The sequence below is a fragment of the Caloenas nicobarica genome, chromosome 5, assembly GCF_036013445.1.
Source record: "Caloenas nicobarica isolate bCalNic1 chromosome 5, bCalNic1.hap1, whole genome shotgun sequence".
NCBI lineage: Eukaryota > Metazoa > Chordata > Aves > Columbiformes > Columbidae > Caloenas > Caloenas nicobarica.
The window spans coordinates 36,861,647-36,874,055 of record NC_088249.1 but is presented as its reverse complement, the minus strand read 5'-3'; the positions used below and the strand labels follow the sequence as shown (position 1 = coordinate 36,874,055).

Sequence of the window (12,409 nt, the reverse complement as noted above, 5' to 3'; positions counted from 1 at the left end):
TTCATGTTCATATTAATCTGTCTGAAACTGATCCCATTTAAAACCTCAGCAACCTTTTCTAATAAACTGCTTGGGGGAAAACTATGAAGAATGCAAGTCTCTCTCAGCCCATGGCAACAAGCCCAATGGCACTAGGCAGCAAAAGAAAGTGTGCAGATTACCCAATAGAGCCTGTTGTTTATGAAGAACAGATCACAGCAGGTTAAGTGCAGCATGGAAAGAGAATGGCATTTATGCAAAATAAAGCAGAACAGCAAAAAGGAGAGAGCAAGTCTTGGGAACAGAAACTGGTTTTAGTCATGTCCAATTTTGCACAACAGAACGTGACCTCAGTTATCCAATTAATCAAATTACTCCTATCAAACAAACATTCTTATGTTGTGAATAACTTAAATTTTATCTGCATGCTTATATTACTGTGGGCCAAGTGCAGAGAGCTTTTGTTATAGGAAGCAATATTCCCCACACAGGCTGAAATATAAAGAAATAGCAATTCCAGAGCAACTCACCAGGTCTGCTCCCATTTACAGTCATCCCATCATGTCTGCAACGCCACCACCTCTTCCATGCTGCAAATCCATGCCACATTTTTAGATGTGTAAGCAGTGCTAAAAAGGGATTTGATAAGATCTTTGCAACACACAAACTCTCAGAATAAGGGAAGTGTCAGACATGGTGCAGAGAAACAGTAATGAAAACCAGTGAATTGAAAGGTGCCTGCTCCTCTGCATGCAGTACACAAAACCCATTTTAACCAGCCATGCCTAGGAAAGCTCACCATCCAAGCAACAGAATCAGTGGCAACACTTTGGTCTAGATTTTACAGACAAGAGGAAAAAACCACATTATACAAGTGTTTAAGACATCCAGGATGTAACTCTAACACAGGGTTTAAATGCAAGCCAAGCCAAAGTCTTTGGCCTTCATCCCTTTCAACTTTTGTTACCACGTCCAACTGTTGGGTCTTGGAGCCAGCTGCCCTGCAGGGAAGCAGGAGGAGATAAGGTGAGCATGATCTCCCCTCTGCAGCCACTGCCCCATGCGGCACATGCTGCCGATCACAGAACAGCAGAGTAGCTATGTTCTCTTCACCACCCTACAGCCCCATCCCATTTGCAGTGGATCCAGCCACAAGGCCACACAGTTTTATACTGTATGCAATTCCAGGAGCTGGAAAGGGCAGACTCGAGCTGCTTTCAGAGGAACAGCCTCACCTCAGTTCTGCTTTCAGTGTGTACCCACAGTGATTGCAATTTATAACAGATTCTAATCAAAAGGATGATGATAAACCACAAAAGCAGCAGTTCAATCTGGTTAGAACCAAGCAGGTCCTGTGAGCATACAGTTACCGCTACCAAATGCAGCTCCCAAACCTACACTATTTGTGGCTTTCACTCCTGCAAAACTTTCAAGAATTTCTGACAATTAATTAGACAAAAACCCAGACCTTTTGAAGTCTGATGGAAAGGACAATGATGTGGGCCTGAACACCTACTGTGTATGCATCTACAAACAAGAGGCTCAGCTCAAGGCATGAAAGCAAGTCATCCACATTATGAGTGCTGTAACAAGATATTCGATATTCCAAATATATGCATGAATCTTTGTCACCTGTCTGATAGTAATTTTTCTTCTATCCAAAATATTCCTCCAATAACAGTTACACAGAAGAGACAAAGTTGTTAAAAAAAATTTGCTATCCAACTCTACATACAGGGTATACCCTGCAGCATAGGTATCTGCTTAGATTCTTCTTGGGATGAGGATTCAAGGTTGAAGAGTATGGAGGGTATTTCTCCCAGAAACTTCATTGAGAAATGCTGCTCTGTTCTGAACTTTCCAAGTGAGATTTTGGAGTTTAGATGGATCAAATCTCCAGGTACTGAACCAGAATAAACTATTATAATAACAGCTCAGAGCGGGCTTCAGCAAGGCCTCAGAGACTTCAAGAACTGGCTTCAAGAACAGCTTCTCTGCAGAACAGAACCTGGGGGTGCCAATTCTCTGCACAAGAGATGCAGTATCCAAATCATCTCCACCAGATGAGATCTATTCACGAGTTGCCGAAGGCAAAAACTGTTTACACTATTCACCAAAATACTAAATTTTATACATCTGTTTAAAAATCAAAGTTTAATTAACTTGGACCAGAAGCTAAAGGAAATCTTCTTCTCAAATGCAGGTTGAAACCAGCTAGCTTCCTTGGACGCTGTTTTTCATTCACATCTTATGCAGGGACAATGACATTAAATGCTGCAATATAAATGATGAAGCTGGTTCCTGAGGTATGTGGAACATGGGGTATTTTTATGATCCAAGGAACGATATGAATTTCGGTTAATCCCAGCTACGAAGGGATCAGAGTCTTCCTTCATTGTGCCAGGTAAAACAAAAGCATTTTAGTGTTCACAGATAGAATTGAACAGAGGAGGAATGTGAAATATCACTTGGCTACTAGCTGAAAACAAACAATTTTTGTAAGCAGTTTCATGCTGCCCCTCCACTAGCAACCTGCAATTGCCACAGAATGTGCAGAAAAGAGGCCCGGAAACTGCTCTGCAATCCAGACACTGGTACCAACCTTTCAAATAAACCTGTCTGAAACAAAGCTTTATCAACTCTCAGTTGATAAAGCTCTCAGCACTCTCAGTCCAGCTTATTTAAGATAAAAGTTTTACTTGCACCCCCTACTTTACTCTCCAAGAGGTTGATGGACAGCTGACAGAGACATTGGAAAATCAGCTTTCCTTCCTCCTTTTTTTTGAACTATAAAGTTTAACATGGAACACTTAGCTGGCTCTCTCTGTGCTAGGTTTTATAAGTATTCCCCTCCAGTGCCAACATAACCCGAGCGGCTCTTACGCAACACCAAGTTTCAACAACTGAGAGCGTAGTTAGCCTGCAAGAAGCTGCAGCCACCTTCTCTCTTAACCCCACCTTCCCGAGATGGTCCACACTGCACACAAATATGATGCTGCTCCAAAGTAGTATGCAAAGTTGGCAGGATGAGTAAAACTTTTCCCACTTCAACATTAAAAACCAAAAACACTCCCACACACCTGATAATGGGAGGGTAAGGCTAAGGGGGGGAAATAAAAATTTTTGGTGGGTTATCACAAAAAAATAATCTTTCCCTTCCTCTTCCCCCAGGCATCACAAAGTGTTTGAACCAACCCCAAAGCTTTTTGTCTCTCATCTTTTAGAAGCCAATATTGATCATATTTTAGATTTTTTTTACCTTCAAAAGACTTTGCAAAAAATAACTAATGAATCCTAAAATTTCTCTGAGGCACAAGATCTCTAGAGCATTGCTAGATGTATGGAACCTAAGGGGAAAAAAAGAATATGTGATTTACCTAAGTTTACAAAGCAGAGGTCATCAGGGTCACAGGATTTTGGCTTTTGAGATACATGCCAAACTGAGGAGACAGCATAACCCTCCTACATGTTAGGGAACTGTACATGACCCATTTTTAACACCCAGTTCAGTTAGTACCGGGACACTATTCAATACGTTAGTGGTAACAGAACCAAGTATCAGTCTTCATTTCTGCCCTGCCTTGGCAAACTACTCTTATCTCAAAATCTCCTTCAGAATGTCTTTCTTTCTGCCATAACTACTTCAGCTTTGCTGGAATTCTGTATAATCTCTCCCAGCCCAACTATTTCTGAAGGATGCTCAGTAACCAGGACTGACTATTCATTTTTTCACAGATATTGAAGGCCAACAAACCACAAGCCTCCTCTGCTACCCCTGCCTGAGACAATTGCTTCTCAAGAGAAGTGGCATTATGAAACAGCCTGCAATCCCAGCATGTCATTTAGTTACAGCAAGTGAACAGTGAAGAATCAAAACCCCAAACAAGGCAGCCTCATCACCTCTCTGCCAGATCCCCAAACCACAACAGGGCATAGAACAGGAAACAGGAGTCTGTCACTAACAAGTACCCTGCAGACAGAAGAGGTTCATCAGACCACTCTTTTTTGCTATGGTATAGGAAGCACAGGTAACAGCAGAAGAAGCTTGGTCCACCCTGTTCTGTCTGAGCCACAGTTCTCTTTGCAGCTCGTCTTTGGGGGTGGAGGGGGGAGTGGGGAGAAATACCCCCTGCAACTTCTTTTTGTTTCTGTGCTATGCTGGAGTTGATGCCATTTGTTTCTGTGCTACATTGAAGGGGGATGCCATTACACGTGTATGGATCTTTCAAAGTATGGTGACCGAATCAAAGCTTCCAGTTGGTTAAACAAGTCCCCAGCCTTCAGCACTTTCACCTGAGTAACGGAGTCGGAGTGTGCACCCATGCTGCTATCGTCACTTGGCTCATGCCTCAACAGTGAATCTCCTGCAGCCACTGGGAGCCTGGCTGAAGGAAGCCAACAGCAATTTTACCTGCGTGAATGATCCATCCTCATTGCATTCTGGGATGAAGACTGCTTCCTGGGGCTTCTTTGCCTGTTCCAGTGCTTGAGCTCTCTCTAATCGACACTTGCTTTGGCCAGCATCTACAAAGAGAAAAGCAAAACCCACTTAGATTGCAAACACCATTTGGCCTCTTCAAAAGCTACCAGGTGCACCACACAGCTACAGGGAGGAAAATCTCAAACAAATACAAGGCACCAAGGACCATTACCTGCACATTAACGAGGCAGCTATGGAGTTAGCACTCAGGATCTCAAAGACAAATATGAACCTAGACAATCAAACTACGAGCCAGTTAATGAAGAGCTGCCAAATTTCCTACGCAGGAGTTTTTATGGTCATCTAAGAGGTTGGAAGAAGCTTCCAACAAGTGCTGGAGCACAATGTCCACACGGTGAAAGTGCTTCCTGGAGGGAGTTGTGTTTATGTTAATATTAACAGCCTGAAACTGGATGGCTGAGCATAAGCCAAGCAATTCAGGCCCACGGCAATGTAGAAGGAGGGATGGCCCCAGCAAAACTTCTCTGAGCAGCTCTCCCAGTGAGATGCTAAAATAACAAGCGTCCCATCTGAACTTCCACCTTTGTGTGGTTCAGATAAGGCAGATATGCCACGGCCTGTGCTTTCCTGAAACCCAGCTTCCACCTCCAGTCCCAGTGCTTACAGCCAAGTGCGCGTTATACTTTCTCATATCAGTTACTCACTTTGCTGCCAAGAGAAAACATTGCTCTGCAAGCACAGCTTGAAGGGGTTAAGATCTCAGCTCTGCATTTATTTCAGATGATGGCAGCATGTAGCATGACCTTAACCCCTTCCAGGTCCAGCTCACTGTTACAGAGAGTAGACCCAGTTAAGCCTAACACTGATGACTGATGGGTCAAAGAGGAGAGTTCTGCCCTGCAGAGATACAGATTGATTCAGTGTTTACATTTAAAAACACGATGTCTAACAGTACTGCTGGTCAGTCTAGAAAGAGAAGAAAAACAGTAAACATCTGTTTCCATGGGGCTCTGACACAGGGACTAGCACCTTCTTCCTTTTCCCATTAATCCACTGACTGAAAGACTTTCAGTGCAGAAACTGCAAAATCTGATCATCGGAATCTTTCAGCAGCACTATAGTGATCGAGGTTGAATCCCCATTCTACCAGGCACAGAAATCACATTGGTTAACAAAAAAATACCATTGGATCCCTGAAGATCCCATATTTTGCTTCACAGGTCACATGAACTTCAACAACAGGATCACTACTACCAGCACTGAATTAGAAAGCCAGTCAAGGTTCTCAGTTCAACTGAATTCACATTGCATGGCAGTAGAAGCGATATCTCAATGCAGAACCCAATGACAATGCTGTAAATAGTTTTGATAAAGACAAAGACCAAAGCTTTCAAGCTGAGTATGTTATTTACACAACTGATGACTCAAGAGACTAAGTTTCTGGTTTGACAACACAGTTTAATTTTAAACATATCACATTACTCCCCAAGGAGGATTTCACAAGTCTTCTGAAATTATGGAAATCAAACCTTTCTCTTTGGAAAAAGTCATTACTCATAGCAGTAGTATTCAGCACAGATACCTGTAGCTCAGACACTGGTTACAAAGCAAGAGTGCCTATATCAGCTCTGCCACTGACCCACTGAGTGACAACAAATCGGTCACCTCACCTCCCTATGACCTTGTGTCCCTTCTGATCCTGTATCACTCTCATCTTTAGATTATAATTTGAGTGGTGTTTGCACAATACGCTTAGCATATGGAGCTTCCATCTCAGGTGGACCTATTATAAGCTTGTATAAAGAGCAAGATTGTTACTCACAGAATGAAAAGACTTTCTAGAATAAAATTTACACTGAATTTAGAGAAGCAGTAGGTTTTTTTTCTAATTAGCAATGATATAATGTCTAAGGTAAAATTTCCTTTTTTCCCCTTCCTTGCCAAATTGACCAGATGATCACACCTTATTTGCACATCTCCACTGGAGGGTGGTCCTGCCAGCAGTACTGATCCTTCCAACACATGCTCCTTCTTTCAGCTGAAAAGGAAGCACTGGCCATGCTGTTAACTGGAACACCTATCACCTGCAGATCTCTTGTTCAAGCTTAAGAGTCTAATCCCGCTTGGCATGACATAGAACATTATTACAAAACCAGATGGTGTGGCTGCACCTTCTGTTTTATAGCTAGCTGTCTGATTAAAAACACCTTCAAGTTCTGCTTCACAGGAGACAACTTAAGTAGCAAAAAAAAAAAAAAAATCAGCATAGATTATGCAGATCCACATGTATAAGGAAAGAAAATTAAAAAAAAGAGTTGCGAATTTCTCACGTGAGAATCAAAGCACAGATTCACAAATGAAAGTGTGTGTTCTAGTCTCTCCATCTGAGGACTGCAGACAGGAATATCTGGTTCCTCTCCTGAACATAAAACAGAAGCATAAAGCATTTCCACATAGCATCTACTTCAGTGCTGGCACACTCACAACTACATGACTGAATCTGGATGCTTCACCACATAGCTGGTAGGAACAAACATTTTGTGGTATCCCGTGTAGTACAAATACATTAGGAGCCCAGGCAGAAGGAAGACAAACTCAGATCTCTGTCCAATTTGTCTAATGAGCAGCCAAATCAAGCCCTTACTATGAAGATAATATAAACATGTTACTGCTAAAGGTGACTATGTCCCTCCTGGAAATTTTCACTGGTCTTTATAGATTGAACTCTCTACTCCCACCAAGTAGACCCCACTGTGTTGCACACCAGCACTACACCAAAGTGTTTAAGAGCTCGTCGTTGCCACAGCACACTCTTCTGCAATTCAACCCTTGGCCCAAGTGATGTCTCTTCATCAATTGCTGCTGAAGTTCAAAGACAATTTTTTTTTCTCTTGTTCATGAACACTCAGCCCTGATTACTTTTCCCATCCTCCCTCATTGATTTCCAAAGGTCACACCAGTCCTTTTACAGCCTTGACTTGGAACAAGCACCTATGTACCACGCTGGCTGGAGAGGTGTGTGCATACCGCTATCTTTGTCTGTTGTTTCACAGTTCAGTTCCAGTAAAAACAGTGCCTTTAATATCAACATTTACCAGTTTGTTTTTAAAAGGACTGTCAATCCTTCTCTTCCTCACTCCACAGGCTGGTATTTTTATACTGTTTGCATCAACATGTGATTTCAGTGGGATGACTTCACCTTGCTATTTTTGCTTTGTTAATTAGAAAATGTAAAATATTATATAAGTGCCAAATGTTAAAAAGTAGCTGCCAAATAGATCACCCCAAATAAGATGCATTACAAATTTTACTAAAGTCTGATGTTATGATGTAGATTCATATACCCTATTCTGCATTTTGATGATTGTTTACCTGAGTGTTTCAGCACTTTTTCTTCCCTCTTCTTAAAAATGCTCCCTAGAGTATCAAACACGAAGCTTATAAAACAAAATGCCATTAATGCATTCCAGTTTCACAGTCCAGACAAACTAAATAGGACTCTTTCCCACCCACTTACATAAGGTGAAAAACCAAAACAGGATGACCTTTTTTAAAGCTGACCTGGTTAATAATTTGACTTTAAATCTCTTCAGACTTAGGACAGATTTACTGCAGCTCAGAAAGCTGCACTTTAAAGAAAATTCATTCTCAAGTTGGTAGCTGGCAACTAGGAGATTGTGAGCTACAAGTGATGTTTTTGACATCTGTGGCCTAATCTGCAGAATGCAGGTGCACTTAATTTTGGATTTTGCAATGAAGTTGGCTAGTTCCCATGGCTGATCTTATCCATGAACAGTTTATTCAAATGAGACCACCGTGTCCCTAATAATATACACAGTGCACTTCTGAACAGGCCCCAAGAATTCCAGCACTCTCTTCTTCAACAGGCAGAGACAGTCTTGACACTGCTCAATATCATGGTATAAAGACCTAAGCTATCCTAATAATACAAAGTAAAACATCTCCAGGCATCCACGTAACACTAGCAGCAAATCTATACAATGCAACCACAAAAATCTAGCTATTTAATTTTAATTCTACTTTGTTTTTCTCAAAAGCTCAAAGTGCAAAAACTGATTCAAGCAGCTTTTGAACTATTTCAAATTGCATTAGGTAACTGTCTCACATACCAGCCAGGTCCCCACCAGACATGAAGCAGTCCAGCTACACCAAGTCAGCAGATTCAGACACATTTACTCCAGCAAATGATCTGTGTCTTTGCATAAGACAGGCAAAAATGGAACCTGAGCAAATTACAAAAACATGCCCATCTATCTTACAGGGTGTCAATCATTCTTCACTCTCCCCATTGTTTTCCACTTCAATTCTGACAAGTCCTGCACCTGGAATCTCCAACTTCTTTCATGCTGATGTGATTTGCACCTTCGATACTCACATACCATTTCTACTGCAGAGTTCCCTAACTTATTTGGAGCATACCTAAAAACATGATTAAATTTGGAAAGTGACTGAAAGATTTTATTGACTAACCACTGCCAAAGAGGTACCCACTTTATTCTCACCTGACTAGGAATAAGAAAGTGCAAAGACAAAACATGGATCTAGCAAGTAGATTTAAAAAAAAAAGTAATTTGAAAATATCATCTCCTGCCCAATGACAACAGTAGGTAGAAAAGAAAGATTACCTTCAAACAATCCATCCCTAACCAGAAGGAGACGTTCCCTTCCAGCACTTTAGCCAAAACCTTGTTCATCCAGGTGTGCAAGGACATGAGCTGGAGACTGTTACAGTTCCCACTAGTAACTTAGAGATAGGTTCATTCTACATAGTGACTTGTGATCTAAGAATAGAGCCTATACCAGTAGACTTTCAAAACTAACCATTATAAATCTCAACGGAAGTTTTTAGAACACACCTCCTCTTTTCTTTGTAATTAAATAGAACAAACAAGTTCCTAGAAACCAGCCAGTTAACATAGAACTTAAATATGGTTTAGGCCACAGATATCTAATATACCCTAAGAATCACTGCATAATCTTGACAGCTCACCAAGACTCATTTAACAAGTATTTGTCCTTCATGTCTGCAAAATTTTGAGGCAAAATTCTTATTTGACATCAGATCTTAAGATGCCTGCTAACAAAAGATCCAGGTAGGAGTGCTTGGCTGTGTATTTTACTCACAGCTACGCCATCTGGAACTATTCTCTGGAATTTCAATGAGGCTCCATTTGTCATGGATGCCATAGTTTGACCATTTTAAGCTACTCCTGACTTTTAACCCTTTCTGATGTGCAAGTGAGGGTTTGGAGGGAGTTCAGATAATTTAGTGCCAAAGGAATTTCATTGAAAAGCACGTAAGGAAGCTAGCAAGGAGCGAGAAGTTAATAAGAGTTACAGTACCCAAAGGGCTGGTAAGATTTCATCTTTAAAGGTCCTTTGCTTCTTGAGAGAGGGCAGAGAGATAAGACAAATCAAAAAGGTTCTGTTCTCACTATGGAAAACCGCTCTGCTTGGCTTGGAACAAGCACAATTCAACTTATCGACATATGAAACTGCAAACCTATGGTAATCTGGGGTGCAGAACTATGCCTCGCTGCCCACAATATACTTTCTCTTTTCCTTATTTTAGTTACCTGTTTTTTTTCCCTGCCTCAGAGGAGGAAGCACAAGCTAAAATTGCTCATTTCACGAGGATAATTTCTTGGATGCGGTACCTATCACAACCGCATGTGACTGGGCTTGATGGCCCATGGGTTCCCTTCCAGTTCTATGAGAGTTCCCCTGTAAAGTACCTCTGTCATGCAGAAGCAGCAAAGGCTGTTCAGGGAAAACCTGGTGCCCTACTGCAGCAGTAGAAGGTGCTTGAACACTGCTGGTGATACCTTCCCTTGTGGGAGTACAAGGTACAGACCTCGCCAGCCACCTGTACTTAGGCACACTTGGCAGGCAACTGTCTGTATTTGCCAAGAACAGTGATCTCTATGCACAACTAGATGTCATATTCCTAACGCAGCTAGAGAAACAAAGTAACTTTAATGGAAATTACCAGTAAGGTTAAATTTGAATGTGATAGTTAAAAGAATATTCCTACTTCCCAGGGATTCACGGGAGTGTTAGTGGGTTAAAAGCAAGACTTACAGTTGTCAAACACTCTCAGGTTTTTAGGTAGTGTATAGTACCACAGGGTAAGAGGAAAAGGAAAGAAGAACACTAGTAGTATCAGCTAAACATTTCAGTTGTGTCTGAGAGAGCAGAAAGTAACTGTGCTTAGGACATAAAAGTCCTTAGCTACTTCTTGGAGACTCTTTGCAATCACAATATACAGTAGGCTGTATAGTTTGGCAATCAGCATTTTCTTCGCTTCCAGAAACAGACACTTTTACATATGGATGTACCACATTCCAGATCACATGAACAGTGCCAGTTTATATGCCAATATCAGCCGTGGAGTTGCTTATTTAAGCCACTTTGCTCAAGTGATGAAAGCAAAAGCAGGACTCCCACCCTACCACTTCTTATTGTGATACTCTAAAATACATCACTTGCAAGAACAGTCCAACCACTTCTTGGGCTTCTGGGTTTCCAGTACTGAGAAAGCAGCATGATTCAAAAGCTTTCTTCTATGCAATGGGAGAGAAGCTGCGATAAAGCAATTCAGCAGCATTGAAAAAAAAAAAAAAAAAAATCATACAAGTAAGCTTTTTTCCAATGAGAAATAGCTTAAATGAGAGCAGTACTTGAGGTCATGCTCATAATTCACCTGAACTATAAAGCTTGTCAATACATTGAAAAGGGGTCTCCATTTTAGAACAAGTAATTCTGACAAAGATACATTTTTATAATAGTAAAAAAGCCTTCATAAACAAAAGTCCGGCTTAAACATATGCCTATTTATCCTTCCATGGGGATTTTAATGAGTTTCTCCTGTCACTTTAACCAATTGCTAGAAACATCTGTGCCATCTGCCCTCTGAGTCAATTGTGCTCTCAAAAAAATGTACTCAACTTGATTTTTCACTTCACTGCAGAAGCAAACCATTTGTGTGGCATGACACTAATATTCCTTAAAGTTGCAACTTCATCTTTAGACTGTGCTGAAGAAGAGCTCAACCAAGAGAGAAACAATATTCTCACTTTAAAGTAGATGTGTAACAGCAAACAGGCAAAAAAGAGCCCATGTAAAGCCTTACATACATTCTGTCTTCTTAATTAGCTCAGCACAGAAAGGCTGTGCTTGTCTGAAAAGGGGAACAGACATCTAATGTGCTCCACACATTCTTCCCCACTCCATATTGCTATCACTCAAAGGTATTTCACTTCCTCACTGGCACAGGCAGCAAGGAAGAACTCTTCTTTCAGGATTTGATTTTGCATTTCCATGGGGCCAGCTCCTTCTGCTCAGCGGACATATTTTGGCCCTTTTTCAGTGATGTCTTTGGCTCATTTGCCTTCTTTCATTGATAACTCAGTAACATCTAAACCCAGACTCAGATACCCATGCTAACACAAATGCACAATTTTAATCGGATTACTCACAGAGCATGGTACTAAACTCAAGGGTGTAACAGTCCAGTTTCTTATGAGGTAGGACTCGCATTCCTCCCCTCAAAGGTACTTGAAATCCACCTACCTTTGCACCGGCCGCGGTGTGTCACGCTCAGACTTGAATCCCGGCATTTGGCTCTCTGGTAGTCGCACATTGACTCGTATGTTCTGCCGTCAGAAGCACAGAGAGGTTTGGACTGGGACCTGGAGCAATGCAGGTTACACTGAGGGTCTCTGTCACGGTCACTTATTAAAAACTGAAGGAAGTGAAAAAAAGAAGAAAAAAAATGTGGATTTGTTTGGTTTCCCAAAACAGAACACGGAGTATTTTGTTTTTATTACAATAGCAATATGGTCTATAATGCAGTTTAAGCCGCCTACCAAAGCTGACTTTGCCTGAAGGAAACTTAAAATGAAACACATACATCTTTAAAAAAAAAAATTTAAAAAAAGGGGTCTTTGCCATTCCTTTTTCTTTAAT

At 41.2% G+C, this 12,409-nt stretch overlaps 1 protein-coding gene across 2 annotated transcripts in view; it reads right to left on the bottom strand.

Annotated features, from left to right (window-relative positions):
• Window positions 1-12,409, bottom strand: part of SMOC1 (SPARC related modular calcium binding 1) — a 129,411-nt gene that overhangs the window by 77,683 nt on the left and 39,319 nt on the right. For both annotated transcript variants that reach the window (XM_065636006.1, XM_065636007.1), the window contains exons 2-3: window positions 12,014-12,185; window positions 4,391-4,503 (exon numbers count right to left, since the gene is read on the bottom strand). In XM_065636006.1, the coding sequence (XP_065492078.1) occupies window positions 4,391-4,503; window positions 12,014-12,185 (285 nt within the window). The remainder of the gene's footprint in view (window positions 1-4,390; window positions 4,504-12,013; window positions 12,186-12,409) is intronic.